General features: G+C 52.9%; 1 protein-coding gene across 6 annotated transcripts in view; it reads right to left on the bottom strand.

The window, feature by feature from the left end:
• Positions 1-526: 526 nt before the first annotated feature.
• Positions 527-20,076, bottom strand: part of HM13 (histocompatibility minor 13) — a 42,680-nt gene continuing 23,130 nt past the window's right edge. For 2 of the 6 annotated variants that reach the window (XM_064275924.1, XM_064275928.1), the window contains exons 5-13: positions 18,529-18,614; positions 18,312-18,437; positions 17,536-17,593; positions 14,426-14,509; positions 11,415-11,451; positions 9,413-9,515; positions 3,775-3,860; positions 1,867-2,013; positions 527-963 (exon numbers count right to left, since the gene is read on the bottom strand). In XM_064275924.1, the coding sequence (XP_064131994.1) occupies positions 870-963; positions 1,867-2,013; positions 3,775-3,860; positions 9,413-9,515; positions 11,415-11,451; positions 14,426-14,509; positions 17,536-17,593; positions 18,312-18,437; positions 18,529-18,614 (821 nt within the window). In that variant the 3' untranslated portion in view covers positions 527-869. Of the gene's footprint in view, positions 964-1,809; positions 2,014-3,774; positions 3,944-9,412; positions 9,516-11,414; positions 11,452-14,425; positions 14,510-17,535; positions 17,594-18,311; positions 18,438-18,528; positions 18,615-20,076 lie in introns of those variants that run through there. The other 4 variants (XR_010319240.1, XM_064275926.1, XM_064275925.1 and 1 more) reach the window with 4 other exon arrangements.

Below are 20,076 nucleotides of genomic sequence, written 5' to 3'. Positions count from 1 at the left end.
ATGGGGCCTTCATCTCCAGGGCAACCCAGAACCCAGGTCCCTCCAGCTGAAGCCACAAAGACATCCGAACCAGGTTAGCTGGGTCCTGCCAGCCTGGGAAAAATCCAAACTCTTCCCTGGGGCTCACAGGCCCTGCCTATTTCTCTGGCTTTACTGCTGCTGGTCCCTTGCTGAGTCAAATCGGCTTTTGGTACTCGCCCCCCAGGCAGGTGGGTGTGTGTGCAGGTGTGTGTATGGGGCACAGAGCACTGCCCAACACCCTCACCGCCCCGAGTGGTGGAAGGTGCTGAGGCAAAACTTGATGGCTGCAGAGAAGAGGGCTTGTGGGCCCCCTCTGCTGGCCCAAGGGCGTTCCTGCAGTGCTGAGCAGGAACTGGCACTGGGGTAAGCACTCAGGATGGAGGGGCCCAGAGGTCAGGGCCTCACCCCAGGTTGGGGGACCCTATACTACCCAGGAACGGGCTTGCAGAAAAGTTCCTGGGTAGGAGGGTGAGATCCGTCAAAGCCAATGCCAGATGCTGGATGCTTCCGCAGAGAACCCTCCCAGGAGCGCAGTACCTGCCCCGGCAATGGGAGGGATTTTAATGTGAGACAAAGTCAGTCCACAATACAAAAATCTAAAAATCAGACCCACTTTTCCGGCCACCTGATGCCCAGGGTGGGGGTGGGGGGCTGAGGGCTTGCTTTGCCTGCAGAGGATGGGGAGGGGCAGAGGAAGGCCAGAGGAGGGGAGAGGGAATCAGAGGCCAGAAGCCCCGGCCCTCTCCTGGAGCTGCCGGCCTCCTGTGCCCTCTGCCCTGCAGGCCTGTGGCGTTCATCCCCAGCTTGTCTGGTCCGGCCGGTCCTTCGAGGGTCAGGCAACACCGGCATCATTTCTCCTTCTTCTCTGTCTCCTTTGACGCCTCTGCTCCTTCTTTGGATTTTGTCACTGCAGCTGGATTCTTAGGATTTGACTCCTCATAGCTGGTCAAAAAAATAGAACAGTAAAAGCCACCCATTTAGAGGAGGGGAGAGCAGAGTCTTTGTTTCCCCGCACCCCCAAGAAAGCCCTGGGCACACGAGGAAGACCAGGCCTGCGTCCATGGCCCAGCACCTTCTAATACTGGACCCCGCCCCATCACGTGCCCTCCTCAGCCAGGCAGTTCTGCTTTCTCTGTGCCCAGTGGTGCCAAGAGGAATCAAGGGCAGTGGCAAGTGGAGGAGACGTTGGGCGTGGGCTTGTGGTGACCAACTTCAAGCTTCTTGAACCTTCTGCTGGAGACAGCGGAAAGGGGCAGCCAGGCTGAGGCCGTGTGAGATGGGCTGCCTCCCAGAGCACATGGCGGAAGTCACACAGCTCAGCCCTGGCAGGGGTACTGCTCTGCTGGCAAGTGGCCAGGTGCTACTGTTGAAGGTGAACACCCTGGCTTAGCTATCATTATGGGCTTCATTTACTGAGCTCCTGAGTTCATGTCAAAGACAATACATACATTTCCTCATCAGAGCAGCCCCATGGGGCAGGAATGTGCCCACTTATAGATGAAGAGAGGCTCCCAAGGAGGAAAGTGACTTGCTCAAGGTTATACATGTGTGCGCGTGCGCACACACACACACACAGCGAGTAGCAACAACCACTGTGGCACAGGGCTGTCCACATCCACTCTCTCATGTGAGCCCCACGTTATTGACAAGGACACTGAGGTTGGGTTGCTCTGCTCCCTGCCCTCTGCCTGGGTGCAGTGACTGCCTGGTGGCTGTGGAGGAGCTGTCTCCGGCCACCCCTTGGGATTGCTCCCTGCCCTGTATACTGGGGCTGGAGGGCTGCCCTACCTTGGGCCCTGGGGCAGGTGGGGGGAAGCGGGCAGGTGGGCACCCGCCGGGCATTACATGGCGCTGGGAATCTGCGGGCGCCGGCGGCGAGGGCCAGCTAGCTTCTGCTGCATGGAGTCGGCCAGGCTGGCTGGGGAGCCCGAGACTGTGGGGAAGTGGGTGAGCCTTGGGGTATGAGGCAAGATTTCCGCCGAGGACTCGTAGCTGTGTGAGAGACAGAGACAGAGAGACAGAGATGGAGGACTAAGGGGAGGATGGAGCGAGACTGCCTTTCCCAGGTGCAGGGTGCAGAGTGCATCTGTTTCTCTCTCTGCACTTTCAGACTTTTTGGGAAGAAGCTGGTGTTAATGTGGAGAAGAAAAGGAAAAGATGCACCTATATAAAAGCACACTGAACAGTTGTGGAAACAAGGAGGCTCTGGGTGCATGTGTGTGGCCGAAGTATCTCTAAGATACACTATCCAGTGGAGAAACAAGACCCAGAGTCCTCTGAGAATGCTCCCAACTAGGCAAGGACAAAGCCGGGGGGTTCTCCCTCTCCCAGCTGAGAACTGTGAAGGATGTTACCTATTTTACAGTAAATAAATGCAGGACAAAAGTGGAGAGCCACTAAAAGGGAAAAGCCAAACAAAGGATGAGGTGGGAAATCAGGGAAGAGAGAGGGACAGAAAGAGAGACCATCTGCTCTGTCACCTCACCCTAAGAACCTCTCGGCTGGGAGGCAGGCAGGTGGGGCCAGGTGCCTATATGGCAGAACATTTAGGAAAGCCAAGCATAAGGAGGGTGAAAGGAGCACCCTCTGTTCTAACTGCCTGGGTGGGGGGGGTGGTTTTCAAAGCTTGACCTGATAAGGACCCAACAGGACTGGGCCGTGACCCCACAGGGTAGGGGTAGGCTGAGACTGGAAGTGAGCCAGAGGGTGCGGGAGGGGTAGGCACCAGGCTCAGGTCCCATCCCTGCCCTAAAAGCCCCCCAGGCCTGCCCCAAAGTTCACCTCTCCCGACTTGGCCTGACTTGCCTCCAAGGCTGCAGGGCTCTGCCAGGCCAGGAGGTGCAGCAGGCAGGTTGGGAGCCTGGGGCTTCTGGGCAGGGCAGGGAGGGCAGAGGCAGGAACGGGGGAGGGTGAGTCACAGGTTCCCCCCAGCGGGCACCCAGGTGCACAGGAGGCCCTGGTGGGTGTTTGAGGGACACTTCAGAGACCAGGCAGGTGAAGCTTGGTGGAAGGCCCCTGAGTGGGCAGCTTCAATCACAGTTGGCAGCTATTTCTGGGTCCCTGGCAGGCGGGGTTGGTGGTGCTGGGGAGCAGACACCTGTCGGTGGCACGCAGGCCTTGGGGTATGGGCGGGGCTTGCATAGGGTATGGCAGGTGTGGCCATGGACATGGGGCAGGGGCCTGTGTGTAAGGAAACCAGCTAGCTGTGGGTCACAGCCATAGGGGCAGGCTCTTGTGCAGCCTATACCTAGGGGAACTGAGTCCCTGAATGGGGATGGGGGTACCTGAGGCCCCACAGCTGGGGCTGACACATGACTTCTAATCTGGGCACTTTCCACCACCTGCCCCACCTATTACTCACACCTGAAAGCTGAAGCTCGGGGAGGGAAGGGACGCGGCTGAAGTCACACGGTGGCAGGGCTAGGTCGGGAATCCAGGGCTTCCCAACAGCGGGGCAGCCCTGACAGAAATCTACACCAGCCACCCCTTCTCCAGACACAGCTGGCATTTGGGGGCGGGGGCCACCCAGAGAGCCCTGAGGCCTTGCCCTCCTCTGGCTCCCGGCCCAGGGGAGGGTTCCCACTGGTGCCCACAGGCCAAGCACCCACATGCTGGCAGAGAGGGTGAAGGGTGGGGCTGGTGGTGGGAAACAATGTTCCCCTGGAGACGTGAAAAAACACCGCCTGCAGGCGCCACTAGCTGCCCGCAGGTGCACCTGCGCCCATGCAAACATCTGCCCCCACCTGGCTTTACCTGAACATCTCCGTCACTTCTCCTTTGGCCAGCGCCACCAGGACAGGAAAGCCGATGCAGGCAGGGACCAGGTATAGGAGGGCAGGCTGTCAGAGGACACGAGCTGGTCAGGCACGGGGCCAGAGCTGTGCCCCATCACTCCAACCCTCTCTTGGGCATAGCTACCACCCTGCTTGACAAAGGGAGAGGAAACAGCCCCAATTCACAGAGTGAGCCGGTGGCTGGGCCTGACCCAGTGGCTCCTGGTCCCCAGACCTGGGCTGCTCCCATCGGGGGGTAAGGCAAGAAGCCCAAAGAAACTCAAGCTTACGGGATTTCAACCAGGAGCCCTGGTTTTCAGAGGTCTGGCTGGCAGCACCTGAATCACCTGGGATGGCAGGCTAAAATGTGCAACTTCCAGGGCTCTATGCCCCCAGGCACCGCTTCCCTAGGTCTGGGGTAACGGAAACCTGCATTTTAACCAACACCCCAGGGGATGCTGTTGTCAGATGACGATGATGACGACACAGCTGATCTACACGAGTACGTGCTGGGGCCTGTGGTAAGGTCACTCAGCTGGTCACCTGCTCTGCTGGGCCAGATGGTCTCGCCCCAGGGCTTTGCTGAGACTCCTGGTGCAGGAGGGCTGGAGGAAAGGTCACACTAACAGCTCCTGTCTGTGGAGCAGTGACTGCTGGGCCTGAGCTCAATACTCCCACTGGTGTTTCACTTCATTTCCATGTCCCCTGTGAACCCCTCCTTTTGCAGAGGAGGAAGGCTGACAGTTGGGGAGGACGCGACAGCCCAGGCCTCACAGGTCTAAACGTCAAACTGGGATTGGACTCTAAAAGCCCCCCAGGCTTTCTGCAGCATCGGAAAGATGGACATCATTCCACTGCTCAACCCGCCGCGGCCCCAAGTGCTCCCAATGGCCTGAAAGCCACATTAGGTCCGACTCCTTCCTCCTTCTCCAACCTTACCTGACGTGCCCTGCTCTGGGCAACCTGGCCTACTTTTGGTCCTGTCACCTCTAGCTGCAAGACATTTGCACGTGCAGATTCTGCCACCTGCACTTTTCTTTCTTCCCACATTTGTGTAGTTTCCTCTTCCTGAGGGCTGTAAGCACACCACTTTATAGGTACCCCAGTCCCAGTGCCTTTATAGGTATTATCCCTGAATAATACCCTATGTATTAGGATCTAGGTTTTACAGATGATGTCACTGAGGTTCAGAGAAGGGAAATGACTTGCCCACAGTCATAAGGGGTACACTGTAAGTGGTTGTGCTGGGATTTGAACCTGGGCTGCTGTGCTTCTCCCACTGTGTCCGGCCTGAGCTATAAGCTAGGCTTTGGGTCAAGAGGAATACAAATCATAGTGACAAAGGTTCAAACTCAAGCCTGTGGGAAGCAAAGTAGTACTCAGAGGAAAATTTATAACCTTAAATACTGTCATGGATTGAATTGTATCCCCCCAAAATATCTGTCAATTTGGCCACAATTTCCATTATTGTGTGATTATCCTCCACTTTGTGATGTGCTGTCAACCCTAACCTCTGCCTGTGGTTAATGAGGCTGGATTAGGGTGGGATGGATTACCCTTACTTAAGTCACCACCCTTACTCAGGTCTCAGCCTGATCCACTGTAAGGGGAGGTTCCCTGGCGTGTGGCCTACATCACCTTTTATCTTACAAGAGATAAAAGGAGAAGTGAGCAGAAGACAGAGGGACTTCTTACCACCAAGAAAGAAGAGTCAGGAGCAGAGCATGTCCTTTGGACCTGAGCTCCCTGTGCTGAGAAACTTCTAGACCCAGGGGAAGATTGATGACAAGGACCTTCCCCTTCCCAGAGCTGACAGAGACAGGAATCCTTTACCTAGAGCTGGCACCCTGAATTTGGACCTCTAGCCTTCTGAACTTTGAGAGAATATATCCCTGTTTGTTATAGCCTCCCACTTGGGGTATTTCTGTTAAAGCAGCACTAGATAACTAAAACAGTATGTTTATTAGAAGGCAGGAAAAATTTGAAATAATCTAAACTTTCAAATCAAGAAGCTATGAAAAGAACAAAATGTAGAAAAAAATAATGAAAGCAAAAGCAGAAACAAATAGAAAATAAAAGGAACTTATTAAAATTAAATTTCTGGAAAGATCTCCTTATCGCATTTTAAAGATGAGGAAACTGAGGATCAGAGCAGAGAGAAAGAGCTGGCCTAAGTTATATGGTTGTCTGGATTTAGATCCAGGTTCTTTTGTCTTTAAACCCAGGGTATCTTCTTTACCAAGGCCAGGTTGGGCAAAATGGAGAGCCTTCCCTGGGGGTGGGGTGGGGTGGGTAGAAGCTTAGGCTCTCCCTTAAAACCTGCTTAACTCAAGGGTGGGCAGCCCTTGAGGGGCTCCAGGGGCCAATGGGAGGGCTCCTTTGGGAACAGTGAGTCCGTATTATCAGAGGGATATGAGCCTGTATTTTTCTCTTTTCTCTCGAGGCCCCAGGCTACCTTTCCAAAGAAAGTCAGTGCCGACAGAGTCTGGGATGTACAGCTTAGTGCAGTGAGGTCAGGACTCCTGGCTTCCTTTCCTGTCTCAGACTTTCTGTGTGACAATGGCTGAACTGCTTTCTTCTCTGGGCTTGTTTCTACTTGTGTACAATGAGTCGCCACACCTGATTATCTCTAAGGGCCTTTCTGGAGGACTGTAGCCCCCTAGAAAGTTTTTTAATTTTAATTTTTGGTGAAAATATATACAACAAAACATACACCAATTCAACAACTTCTGCGTGTACACCTCAATGATTCTGGTTACATTCTTCAAGTTGTGCCGCTTTTCTCAATTATATTTTCTGAATATTTCACCATCAGTAACACAAACTCACTGTCCCTCTAAGCTTCTCATCTGTCCTTTTCAGCTGCTGTTGTCAATGTGATCACATATAAATAATTCCTCAAGAGTATAATGCTTATCAAGCTAAAATATTTGGTTCAAAGATGACTTCAGGAGATAGTTTCCATTCAAGGTTTACAGATTTTCTCAGGGTAGCAGTTCCAGGGGGATCATCTGGCCTTAATGGCTCTAGAAAGTCTGGATTCCATAATTGGGGTAGGTTTTTGATAGAGGCAACATGGGTTGAAGGTCACACTGACAGAGGTGGCCCTTACCTAAGATAATACTGGCATTGGGACTGTCTGTGTCTTGGAGAGGGAGGAGGACCCATGGTGCAGATTCCCCTTGGGTCCCCAGTTCCCTTCCCAAGAAGGGTTTTCAGGGAGATGCCCAGGGATGACTGGGCGAGATGGGTCAGGCCACTGCTAAGGAGCAGCACATCCCTGCGGCTGGGCATCAGAAATGCAGGGCTACAGAGGAGCCCCCCATTGACTTGCTGTGTGACTCAGGGAAGTCCTCTTCTCTATGGCCTGCAGTTGCCCCAGGAAGAGAAGACCCAGCCTCCCAGTCTCAGAGTGTATGAGAGCTGGGAAAGGGATCCTCCTCTGAGTCTAGCCTGGGCTGAAGGCAAGTCCGCCACCTGCTGGCTGCCAGGAGTATGGCTCTGGGCTTGCCATCTAAGGTGGGGCTCAGAGCCCAGAAAAGAACTCCAGAGGCCTCCCAGCCAGTCCTATCCAGTCCCAATCACACTCTGTGACCCTCTTGCCAAGTGCATGTCCTCCACTGCATGCACTGCCCCTGAGAAGGGAACTCATTATTCACGGAGGTTCCATTTATTGGCTAGGGGACCCTGGGCCAATTACCTAATCTTGCTGTGACACTTCGGTACAAAAAGCATGCTATATAAGAAGCCATGGGGTAAGTGCTCAGCTTCTAACCGAAAGGTTGGTGGTTCGACCCCCACCTAGTGGCTTGTGCGGGCAAAGACTTAGTGATCCGCTCCCGTAAAGGTTAAAAACAAAAACAAAAACAAAAACAAAAAAACCTCACTGCTAGAAAGCCTAGGGGCAGTTCTCCTCTGTCACACGGGGTTGCCATGTGTTGAAAATCAACTCAATGGCACCTAATAACACAACAACAGGACCTACATCACAGTGGTGTTGTGAGGGCTAAATGTGGTAATGAGCCAAGGGTATGGCACAGAGTGGCACAGAGCAGGTGCTCAACAAACAGTTCTTATGATTAACTCAGAGTCAGCTCGTCTGTGGCTCGTGCGGGTGAGGGCAGGGAGGGAATATAACAACGACAGCTAATATTAATTGGGGCAGGTACGGTTCTAAGTACTTATATTAATTTATTACATCCTCAAACAACCCCAAGGCTATTATTATTTATCCCCGTTTTCATTCATTAATGAAGAAACCAAGCATAGGTTCAGCGACCTGCTCAAACAGCTCTTAACCGGGTGGATCTGCGTTCACCCCCAGGGCTCTGGATCTGGCCTGTCGGGCCTCCAGCCCACACTGCCTCTCCCACGGCCTGCGGTTCAGAGCTCAAGCAGGTTTTCACGCAGACACCGGTTTGAATCCTGGCTCCACCATGTACTTGCCACGTGACACCTGCGCTCCAGTTTCCTCCTGTGTTCACAAGACCCCTCGTGAACTACTGAGCACACAGCCTGACACTGGGAGGTGCTTGACCAACAGCTGTTTGCTGCCTTAGAGTTGCCCCCAACTCACGGTGACCCCATGCACAAGAGAACTAAACGCTGCCTGGTCCTGTGCCATCCCCACGGTCAGTTGCTGATCAGCCCAATGGGACCTACAGAGTTTTCACTGGCTGATTTTTGGACAGAGATTGCCAGGCCTTTCTTTTTAGTCTTAGACTGGACGCTCCACTGAAACCTGCTCAGCACATAGCAACATGTGAGCCTCTGCTGACAGACTAGTGATAGCTGTGTATGAGGTGCACTGACCAGGAACTGAGCCCACGTCTGCTGCATAGAAGAAGAGAATGCCACCACTGAACCACCATTGCCCTCTAACCAAGAGCAGCTCTTATTATTTCCAAATAAAATAAAAACAAACCCACTGCCGTCGAGTCAATTCCAACTCATAGCGACCCTATAGGACACAGTAGAACTGCACCATAGAGTTTCCAACGAGCGCCTAGTGGATTCGAACTGCTGACCTCTTGGTTAGCAGCCACAGTACTTAACCACTAGGCCACCAGGGTTTCCAGCAGAGTGCAATTCAGTCCACCTGATTCCTTGCCTCTCCTGGTCTTCCCCTCTCCAGGAGGCACTGATGGCTCCCAGGCCATCATCCTTCCACCACCCACTTCAGTCTGTAGCCACTCAGTGCTCACCTTGGTGAACCCCATCTCTCACATGGAGGGGTAGACACTGAACAAAAATATCTAACGCCTACCCCCAACCCCCTTCTTCTTTGTCTGCCCCTACTACCTAGGCTGAGAACCCAAATTCTAGACTGTCTGGCAGCTGGGGTGGCCATGTGAACCAGTCTGGCTCATGACAAGTGGGCAAAAATCTGCTGAGGTTGTTCTGGCAGTTTTTGCCTTTCTGATGAAGGTGACAGGCATGGCTGGTGCCGCTGCTTCCTTCCTGCAATGAAAGGTATGTGCTGCCTGGAGAAGTGGCAGCCACCTTGCAGCAACCAAGAGAACCACAGACAGGCTTGCTCTGACCCCAAGGACCAGCCGCCTACCTACTGGTACTGGCAGTGAATGCACTGCTGATGTACCAGGTATAGTCCTGCTCACCTGGGCATGCTTGAAGATGTGCATGATAGAGATGGTAAGGCCCAGGCCGAAGATGTAGGCCGCAAAGCTGGTGTAGAAGTAGGTGTGGGTGTTCTTCTTCAAACTGCAGGGAAGATGTGGGGGGAGAGAGGGTTAGACGTGGGGACCACAGGAGCACCATCCCTTCTGAAGGTGTTGAGGCTGTGTAGAGTGACTGAGGACCCTGGGCTAGGAGCCTGGCGGTGAGTGCACTCTGGTACTGCCCTCAGCTATGTGCCTTTGGACAAGTCACTCTCTCTCAGCCTCAGTGCACCCATCTGCAAAGTGGGTGAACTATGAGCCCAATTCCCTGGCGGTTGTGAATATCAAACGACATAACCTGGGACAGTGGCTCTAAGACTTCAGGCAGCATACAAATCACATGGGAAGCTCTGCGATTCTGATCTAATAGGTCAGGGGTAAGGCCCAAGAACATTTTGAAAAACTAGAGGTGAATCGGGTGAGTCATGCTTTGAGAAACAGTAATGCTGAAACTGCAAAGTCAAGTTCATACTTTTAAGTGTAGCAGATCTGAGAGTTCAGTGCCTGTTGTGGGTACTAAACAGAGGCTCACTGATGGATAAAATGCCAGTGGCTTCCTAGAGGCGATTCTAACTAGCATGCATCCAGGTTTAGCTTCAAAGTAGAGGAATCACGTGGCATCCCCATTACAACCTTCCCTGTAGAACGCTGGCTCTGTGACCCCCACATACCCCCAGCACCTGGAACAATGCCCGGAAAGTGGTATGGATTCAGTTAACGCTGTGGACTGAGAACCTCTGGCCTCCTTCTCTCCTTGCCCTGGTACTTCGGGGCCCTGAGCTATAAGCACACTGAGGGGTCTTCTGGTGTGAAGGCCGCGGTACAACTGACTGCCTCGGGGATGCTGCAGGTTCGGGAACTAGCTCTGATGGAAGGTCTTGCTTGCCCTGGAAGCCTGGGCTAGGTGGGAGATCCTGCTTCTGAGGGTGTGGCAGCTGAGCCCATCTCCAGCAAGTGGCCCCACTGGGGGTTCTACTCTTGTGAGTTTATCTTTGTATCATCTCAGAATGGCCTGGAGTAGAGCTGGCTGGCACAGACATGTCTCTACTTACAAACAGGTCAGTCCCTTCCAAAGGTCAGCCCATGTATCCAGAAGGTCCAAATTGACACTGGAAATAACCAAGATGTATGCAAGTGTGGAAAAGTTATGTTTCATGTGTAGACTTGATTTTGATAATGTTGGTAGTTTCTTGTGACTGTTTTTGGAATTACCAAGTGTGAGAAAATTTAAAAATGTTCATAAACCACCTCAAAATTAAGCACGCCCCCAGCAAGCCCTTCACTGTACTGGCTGAAGATAAAACAATGGCGCACAGTTGCTGGTGTCACCTACTGGTGGCAGGCTCACTGCCCCCCTCTCCTTTGTGCTTATTTTCTAGAAAAGACTGAAAAAAAGTCTGAGTAGGGAGAGGGTGGGGGACAGCCAGGGCACAGATGGTGGGACATGGTGACCTGACCCAGGCTGATAAAAAAACAATGGTGATGAATGACATCAGCTGGGTTTCCAGGAGAAGCTTCTGAGGTCATCCTGTGCTCAGCGCTCTCTCCCTAGATTTTCACGGTAATCCTGAAGTGGGAACTCTTGTTTACCATTAATTTAAGGGTGAGAAGCATGAGGCTCAAAAAGGCGGGCCACTTGCCAAAGTCACACAGTGAGGAAGCACTATGGGTGTCCCCAGGGCCTTCTGGGGTTCAAGCTCTTGGCCTGTGATTCTTGTTTTTTGGACCCAGGTTCTCTCTTCAAATGGGTGAACACTTAGAACTTCAAAATGTAAAGTGCAGATAAAGTAGCATTGCTCAGGCTGCTGCAGGCAGGGGTGGAAGGCCTGGCTCCCTGGGGTACCTCCTTTGGGCTCCAGGAAGGCTGCTGGAGAATCCCTGCTCAGGGTGAGCCCCGACTCACGGGGGCTGTGGGTGAAGGTCCCAGTTCCAGGTAGCTTACCTGATGTCAAAACGCAGCAGCAAGGCAATGAAGATCCCTGCAGAGGGAAAGCTGCGGTTACAGGGTGTAGGGAAGGCAGTGTCTCAAGGTGGCTTGGAGACAGAGTTCTGTCTGGGCCAGGGAGGAACGGGATAGTGAACACATACCTGAGCAGGCCTTGGTCCCCAACCCGGTGCCCCCAATCATGGGCAGTCATAGGGGAAAGGGTGTGGCTTACACTGCCAACCAGTTAGCAGAAACCCTGTGTATCCACCATCAACAAGACAGTCCCAAGATTTTGCTTTGGGCTGGAACCACACTGATCCAGCATCTCATAGCAGGATACTGCGTCACACTAGGTCAGTCCACCAAATGTTTACTGGGTGCCTACTAAGTACCAGGCACTGTGGGCAATACAGGAGTGAACAAACTCACTGCTCTCACAGAGCTCAGCAGGGGGGCAGACACACAATCAAATAGTAACAGAAATAAATGTAAGGTTACAACTGTGGAAGGACACATCCTACGTCATGGGAAAGTGTCTTAGGGGATGGGACCCAGGAGGGCTTCTTTGAGGAAGTGACACTTCTAGGGAGAGAACAGCACGTGCAAAGATCCTGAGGGAAGAGGGCTCAGGGGGTGTGGCAGAGACAGAGGCGGCTAGTAAGGTTGCAGCCCAGAGCTGGAGATGCAGGAGCTGTACCAGCCATGCAGGGCCCTACAGCAAGAGGACACACTGCAAGAGTTCTAAGTGGGATAACAACTTTAAGTTTAAATAGATTGTGAAAAAAACCCCTGTGACGGCTGCACAGAAGATGGGCGGGAGGGAGAAGGAATAGAAATGAGGAGACAGGAGGCTCTGCAGAGGCTGTCCACCCAACGCACTCTTACTTGTACTTCAAAACCCAGCCCAGACACCCTAGCAGCCTAAGAATCTTCCAGACAGCCAGTTCAGTGTCTGTCTGTTGCACAGACACCCCATCTGTCTGTGTGTCTGTCCCCCTCACTGGTCTTTGGGCTTGGGCAGGGAAGTGGCCCAGTCTCATCCAGCTACAGCAGGCGTTCAAGAACAGAAACATCCAAACAGTGCTGATGAGAAGTACTGACTGGCAACATACGATTACTTTTAAAAAGGGAAAGGAATCTGCCCTCAGTGAAGAGTGTGAGGGTGAATGGGGGTGGTGGAAGGCACAGACACATGCTACCTTTCTGGAAACACGGTAGGAATTCGGTGGCCCCTGGTGGCTGAACTCTATAACTGTTCTCCAACTAATCCAGGGGTCAGAGCTTTCACTCCAGACACCTCATCTGCTCCTCAAACAATGCCCAGCAACCCATTCTTTTTTGAAGACCACCACCGAGGGTCTTCGAGGCTCAATCCACTTACATTTACCATGAATGCTGAAAGGCCTGGCTATCGACAGACTGATCTGCACAGAGATTGTTGCAGACATGTCCTGTGCATGCCTCAAGGCCAGGACATGGGGGATTGTTTGCAGGGCACCTGTGACAGGCCCGCCCCTGCAGAATGAGCCGAACACTTTTCTGGAACCACTTTCTTCTGCCTGCTGGAGCTGCCTCCTGGGGAGCCAGTCTCTTTGCCTCAGGGCACTGTAAGACCTAGAAATGTCTGGGTTCAAGGCCATATGATAACACCCAAGGCCTTTGGCAAATCAAATCACCTCTTGAAGCTCAGTTTCTCATCTGGAAGATGGAAATGCCCTGTCTCATGGGCTGCTAGGAGTAGTAAAGATATAAAAAGCACTAAGTGTAATGCTTGGCACACAAAAGGTGCCTAACAAATGACAGCTGTTGTGACTATCATTACTCTTATTACTGTTATAAAAGCAGTTCTGGTAGACCTGTTTAACTTCTCTGCAGTCAGATCCAGTCTCAGTCCTGGCCCTGTTGCTTACTAGTGTGGGAGCTGTAAGCTCCTTCACTTCTCTAAGCCTCAGTTTCCTCATCAGTAAAACAACCCCTGCTTCACCTATGTGCTTAACACAAAATGAAAGTACCACAAACAGAAGTGCCTGCATAATCCCAGGTTATTAGTAGAATTGTTATTACCTCCTACACTGGAGGAGCCCTGGTGGTGCAGTCATTTAGCATGTTGGCTGCTAACCAAAAGGTCGGCAGTTTGAATCCACCAGCCACTCCTAGGAAACCCTATGGGGCAGTTCTACTGTCCTGTAGGGTCGCCTGAGTTGGAATTAACTCGAAGGCAACAAGTCCTACGCTGGAAAGTAAGTTGACTTTTAATGTGTTCCACACTTTCTTTTTTTAAGCAAGCACCAGGGCCGCTTCTAATGCTCTAAGACTCTGGGTCTGGGGAACACGTATGGTGCCAAAGTCTCAGCCACTTCAGCTGCCCCCAGAGGGACAGCTCGATTTGCCTTTATTCTCTCGAGTGGTAGTCTGGGCTGCTGGTGCCTCCTGGCGATGTATGCCTAGAGATACAGGTACACTGATGAGTACCCCTTGCAGACAGGTGTGCCCAAACGCCAGCTCCTACACACAGGCAGGTGTGTGTAAATGGGAGCTCACACACAGGGAGGGGAGGGCGAGGGGATTCTGGCAGTTCTAGCACATTTGAAATACTTGCGAAAACTGGGAAGGAGTGTGTATATGCGTGGGTGTGTGCAAAAGGGGTCAGGTTTCTGTGTGTTGGTCACAGAATTAGCTTCTTCACAGAGTGTGTCTCTGTCTAGTCTGTTATTAAACATTAATCTTGATTGTCTCACTAGAAGCTCCGTGGGGACAGCCTTGCTCACTGCTGCCTGCCCACTGCTGTCTGCCCAGTACCCAGCTCAGGGCCCGGCAAAGGGCTGGTGCCCCATAAATCTGTGTTGAGGTTGAATCTTTCACCAAAACCTGGGCTGACCCAGTGTTGCAGTTTGGAGTTGCCCAACCTAACCCTTTTTCCTTCCCCACTAGATAAGACTGTCAGTTTTGAAATACATCCTCCCCCTTGCTCCAGGGAACACCATTTTCTACCCCTTGTGCCATGGCCCCCACCCTGACAGGGTCACCTGGAATGACGACATCTCCGAGTCCCAGCATCGCAAAGTTGTCTGCTTCGAGGCCCTTCTCCAGCAGATCCTGGGGAAATACCACTGCAAGGGGAGGGAGGGGCATGAGGAGTCAGGTGGAGCCCAGCTTACTTCTACTCCTAGGCCCTGCTGTATGGTCTGAAACTCCCACACTTGTCGTTCCGGTGGCGGGTGAGGAGGCCAGAGGATGACGACAGGCTGAAGGGCAATGTTTCCATGGGGAATCAACTGGGTGGAGTAGGGAGGAATCTGGGACCATCTAGGCCATAGGTTTTGATGCCTTGAGATATGACTCACACACCATCCACTTTTCATAGGTATGGGACCCTTTGGTTAAATGGGACTGACGCTAAAGCCCATTATAGACAACATAAGAGAGCCCCATGTGGTGCCGGCATCTAATAGGGTTTCCTTCTCCCTACAATAGGAAATGGACAGATGGTGGCCCTTGCTCTGAAGCAGAGAAAGCCTGGGCTACAGGCTTCTTTCTGTATCTGCAGTGGGGGAAAAGGCCACAGAACTGCAAAGTCCTTGCATAAAGCCCCTTACTCAGAAATCCTGCTGGCCAGCGTGTTTGGATAAGTACACATCAGGGAGAAATGCCTCCCTCTGTGTCCAGTTACAGTAAAAGGCAGTTGTAACTGGATTTCCCCCACAGCACCTCATGAGCAGGAGAGCAGAGCAGTTACAAGCGGGCTTCAGAGTCAGACTGCTGGGGCCTGACCCCTGGCTCTGCCTGTGACTTAGCCCAGGTGCTTACTACATGTCTGGATCGTACACAGAAGTGATCCCGTGCGGCTGTGGTAGGGATTAGTCGACTGGCACACACATTAACTGCTACCCATTCCTTCTTTACTAACCCAGTCCTGATTTGGTTTGAGGCAGCCTTCCTTCCCAGGTGACGGATCAAGCCTGGTCTAAGGCTACCTCAATCAGGACAATCCTGTTCCCTGAATTCCTGGCTTTCCTTGCAGCTAGTTCTGCCCAGTGGGATATAACTGGAAGTCCACTGGGGGTTATGGGTAAGCTTTTACTTCCCTAATGAATGTACAGCTGCTCCTGCCTGCCTGCTTCTTCCTTCCTTGAACACACTGCACAATGATTTCCGGATTTCCTCGTTCTAGCCTCTCAATTCTGTGTTTAATTCTGAGTGACAAAGTATGGTCTCCATTTTACAGATGTGGAAGGCATGGCCCAGGGAGGATAAGTCTCCTCCTCAAGATCACATAGCCAGCAAGTGGCAGAGCTGGGATTCAAGCCCGGGCAGCTTGACTCCCGCACTTGTACACTTAACCACTCTGCTACACTGCGCTGAGCTCTACACTTAGCAGCAGAAGGCAATGGGCCTTCTCCCCACTGAGAAAACAAGATTCCAAGCCCCAGGGGCCAAGTATGAGTGTCATTTCCCACCTCAGAGCCCTCCAATGGCTCACCACTGCCTACTGGGCTGCATCCAAGCTCCTGGGCAAGACATCTCCGCTTTTCCCCAATTCTGGCCTCTGTTCACCTTTCCTTCTAGCCCCCTTCCCTGGTGCTCCCCCAAACTCAGCCACACCCCCCACTTGTCCTCTGCCCTCAGGATCCTCCATTCATTTTCCTGCCTCCGGCCCTTGGCTGAAGCTGCACCCTCCTATTTAAATGCCCATCATGCCCTTGGATGGTGCTACACACTTATTCATCCTTTGTGACCTATTAGCTGGGTGCTCTGGGATCCCACACACCCTGGGCTCACTCATCAGAGCACGTGGGGAACAGCTGTGGCTCTGGCTTTCCCAGCACCCCATTCCTTTGCTCTAGAGAACCATCCTTCCCTTAAAGACTTGGTTTGGTGGCTGCTAATTCGAATACTCTGCTCCCAGACCCTGGCAAGGGCAGTGACCCAGGCCTGTCCATCGTAACTCCATCTCCACGGTCGGAGGATTGGCTCTTTAGCCAGCCGGGCCCTTCCATTTATTCAAGCCGAAGCTGGGAGAAAATTGCTTTCCTCTTGGGTCGCTGAGCCGGAATCATAGAATTTGGGAGCAGTTTGTGGCCGTGAGCCCCTCCTGGCTCATAGAGATACCTGTCTGCAGGGGAGGAGAGGGAGACTGTGGGAAAGACACGACTTCTGGACTCTGCAAGGCCCATTTCACCCTGAATGCACACTGCCCAGAGCCCATGCCCCCTGGCTCTCACCGCTGACTGCCTTCCAGCAACGTCCTTCCCTTTTCTCTTGAGCCTGTGCCTGAGTCTGTGCCCCTCTCTGAGCCTTGGGATCCCAGGATGTGATTCTTGACTAGTCTATCTAAAGTTTAGGCTCTAAGCTAATGGTTTTCCCATGCGCCTGCTGATGACTTGGGCTTGTGACCCGATTCTGGTCAGTGAGATGTAAGAGAGGCTGCAGGGGACTTTGGGAAAAACATTTCACCCCTTTCTGCCTCCGGACTCGGTTGTGTGGGGCATTAGTGCTAGGAATTGTGGCAGCCATCTTGGAACCATGAGGGGATGAGCTTAAGGGACAAGTGGACCTGCTGAGAATGGCAGAGTGGGAGACTGAGGTTACCTTGGTTCTTGGTGATTCCATCAAGGTGCTAATTAACTCACTTCCAAGCTGCTCTACCACTGAGCTTGCTATTGTGTGAGATGACAGAATCTCCCCTTGTGTAAAGGCTCTTGTAGTTGATCTTCTAATACTTATAACCAATGGATACAACTGAAGAACAAAAACAGGGCTGTGGGAGAGGTGTGAGACAGCACACTCAGGTGCTGTGGGGATCCACTGAGGGGAGCTTCAGGTCTCAGAGAGGAAAGCCCCTGTGCTGTGTCCCTTGCCACATGCTGGGTTGGTTGGGCAGCCGCTCTCTGTCTTACTCCCACTCCAGTTCCTCTCACACCACACTGCACTATGACCAAGAGGCCCGAGGTCAGGGCCTGGGCAGAAGGGTGGCTGCTTGTGGACGTAGCCAGAAGAATCACTGAAGAGAAGACCAGGATGGAGAGCATGGGAGAGCTTGGAGGAGGAAGAGGCGTGTGGAGGAGATGAGGGAGAGGTCCTGATCAAACAGGGGCCATGAGGGGACAAGACAGCTGGGAGTGGAGGCATCACTTACATTTTATTGGTGCCTCAAAGGACTTGGCCACTGTCACCATCACGTTTGTGCCAAATACCTATAAGGAGAAGAGAGGTGTCTGAAGGGTGGTGAGGGGTCGGGTGGGAAAGCATGGTTGTCTCTGGTGACAACTTGAGACCCACAGGGAGTGGGATGGAGAGCTGGGAGAAGCTCTAGACAGATCTGACACCAAGGTTAGGCGGCCACAGATCTTGGTCATATGGACACTTCATGTGGGCTCCCAGTTCTGGGAAACAAAAAAGGGCCATTTGAGAGAGCTGGAAAGGGCCTCCAAGTGGCCAAAGCCAGACAGCTTATGTTTGTTCAGGGTTCTGCCCCCTCAAGAGATGAAATCCTCCATCGCTACGCACTCAAGGGGAGAAGAGGCTGCCTGGGGACAGGAAAAGGTGCCTGGGTAAGATTGACTTCGGTCCTGCTCGTGCAGTGAGGCCTAGGCCATGTGCAGCTCTCGTGGGGCCCACTTATTAACATTCTACCACCCTGCCCGAACAATTCGCTCGCTGGGGAGACATGGGAGTCAGTAACACCCCTTGTAGAGCCACAGTGAGGATGACATGCGGGCCACTGGAAGGCACTGACATGTGGTAGTCTCTCAGTGGATGCTGGAATCTGCTCTCAGGCCCCATATTACAGACAAGGGCAACTGGGCCCAGGGAAGACCTGCTCCAGGGTTCCACTTCCAGCCTAAGTAAGTTGACTCCGCCAGACTGCTGTCTCTTGGGAGCAGAAGGGTGCGGGTGCCCTGCCTGACTCACCCAGAAGACGTCGTAGATAAAGAGTCCACCCAGCAGGATGCAGCCGGTGCTGACGTTGTTCAGGTGCAGGAGCTCCACCCCATTGAGGGAAAAGGCCAGGCCAAAGAGGTTGTTGGCGATCCAGTGCTGGGAAAAGGCGGGGGTGAGGCCAGCTAGCTTCCTGCCCATCCCCCCGCACCTGGCTCTTCCCCCCTCTACCGGGGCCTGGGCTACTCACCTTCCTTAGCAGGTACCAGACACCAACGATGCTGCTCAGGCCCAGGCACACCAGGTCCTTGGTGTCAAACTCATAATTGACGATCTCTGGGCAGAGAGGCCCGGTCAGTCCACTCCCCAGGGTAGGGCTGCCTCCCATCCCCCATCAGCCCCTGGGTGGAGGGCACGGCTGTGGCCACTGTCAGAATCCTGCAGGCTGGGTGGACTCAGCCTCAGCCAAGCCAGACGGGTGGGAGTTTCAGGATGAGGAGAGCTCACTGGAGCCATCCCAGCCTCCAATTTCCTAGAGGAGGAACGGAGGCCCAGAGAGGAGACGGGCCTGGCACAGGTCAGTGGGAGGAAGTCTGTGGCGTTGGGAGCACAGGCTCTGGGGACAGACAGACATGGTTTGAATCTGGGCTCTGCCACTTGCAGCTGGGTGATCTTGGGGGAGGCAGCTCCCTCTCTGAGCTTCCATTTCCTTATCTGTAAAAAGGTGGTAACAGAACCCACCTCACAGGGCTGCCTTGGGGAGTAATGGGATGGTCTTTACACAGCGCTCAGCACAGGGTGTGGCACAGAGCAGAGGCCCAATCAGTGCCAGCTGCCACTGCTGCCACTGAGCCCAGGCTTTTAGCAACAGCCCGGTTCATTCTGGAATCTTTCTACTTTGCCATCAAAGGAATAAAAAAGGGTGCTGCTGGCAGCCCTATTCCACTGGAAAAGGAAGAGAAAGGTGCGAGATTGAGGCCAGAGGCCTGGAGAATAGGGAGGAGGCAGCCCGTGAGGCTGCTACTGAGGGAAGCCCTGAAGGTGACATCCTGATGTTAGACCTACTCTTGATAGTTTCTCAATTTCCACATAAGGAGGCCCGGGAGGTGGTGGAAGAGGCCCCGGGGCACATAGTGAAGTCACTTTCAGATTCCAGAGTGTAGCAGACTGGGGGTTGTCCCCAAGTTCGGTTCCCTCCCTCCTCTGTGGTAATAGAACCCTGATGGTGAGAAGCCAACTAGCTAACAGCCACGTTTACAAGCTTCCCTTGCAGCTAACTGGGTGTGATGCACAGGCCTCTCCATCCCCTCTGGCTGGAATGTGCTGTGATGGTGTGTCAGCTTGGGCCCCCCAGGGACCTCAAGTATGGCTGAGCACAAGACAGCTTGGGACTCTACATGTGGTGCCGAGCTGCCTTAGCAAGCTTTGACTTTGACCTTCTAAAATTCAAGACGCATTGACTGGGTACACAAGCACTAGAAGTGCAAAAAGGAAACACACAAAGGCAGCGCTCTCTAGGGACCAGGCTGAATGCGTCAGGGACCAGTAAGAAGAGCCATACGTGTGCAAGGTTAGACTTTCACAGAAGAGACAAACACCTTCCATTTGGTCAAGCCACTGACACTTCTAACTAACCCACAAAGGCCAGGATCTCCCCGATTCCCCAGGGGTTTCATTTTTTTTAAAGTCGTGAAACAATTTTTTTCAAATTTTACATGGTATAGTAATCACACTTCAGGTAATCACAATCCAGTCATGAGCGCCAACATTTCCTGGGTGCAGAATGTGAGCCAGGCCG

Source organism: Loxodonta africana, chromosome 24, assembly GCF_030014295.1.
Source record: "Loxodonta africana isolate mLoxAfr1 chromosome 24, mLoxAfr1.hap2, whole genome shotgun sequence".
In the NCBI taxonomy this organism is placed as follows: Eukaryota; Metazoa; Chordata; class Mammalia; order Proboscidea; family Elephantidae; genus Loxodonta; species Loxodonta africana.
Note: the sequence above shows the minus strand (reverse complement) of the source record. Positions and strands in the feature narration are given on the sequence as shown.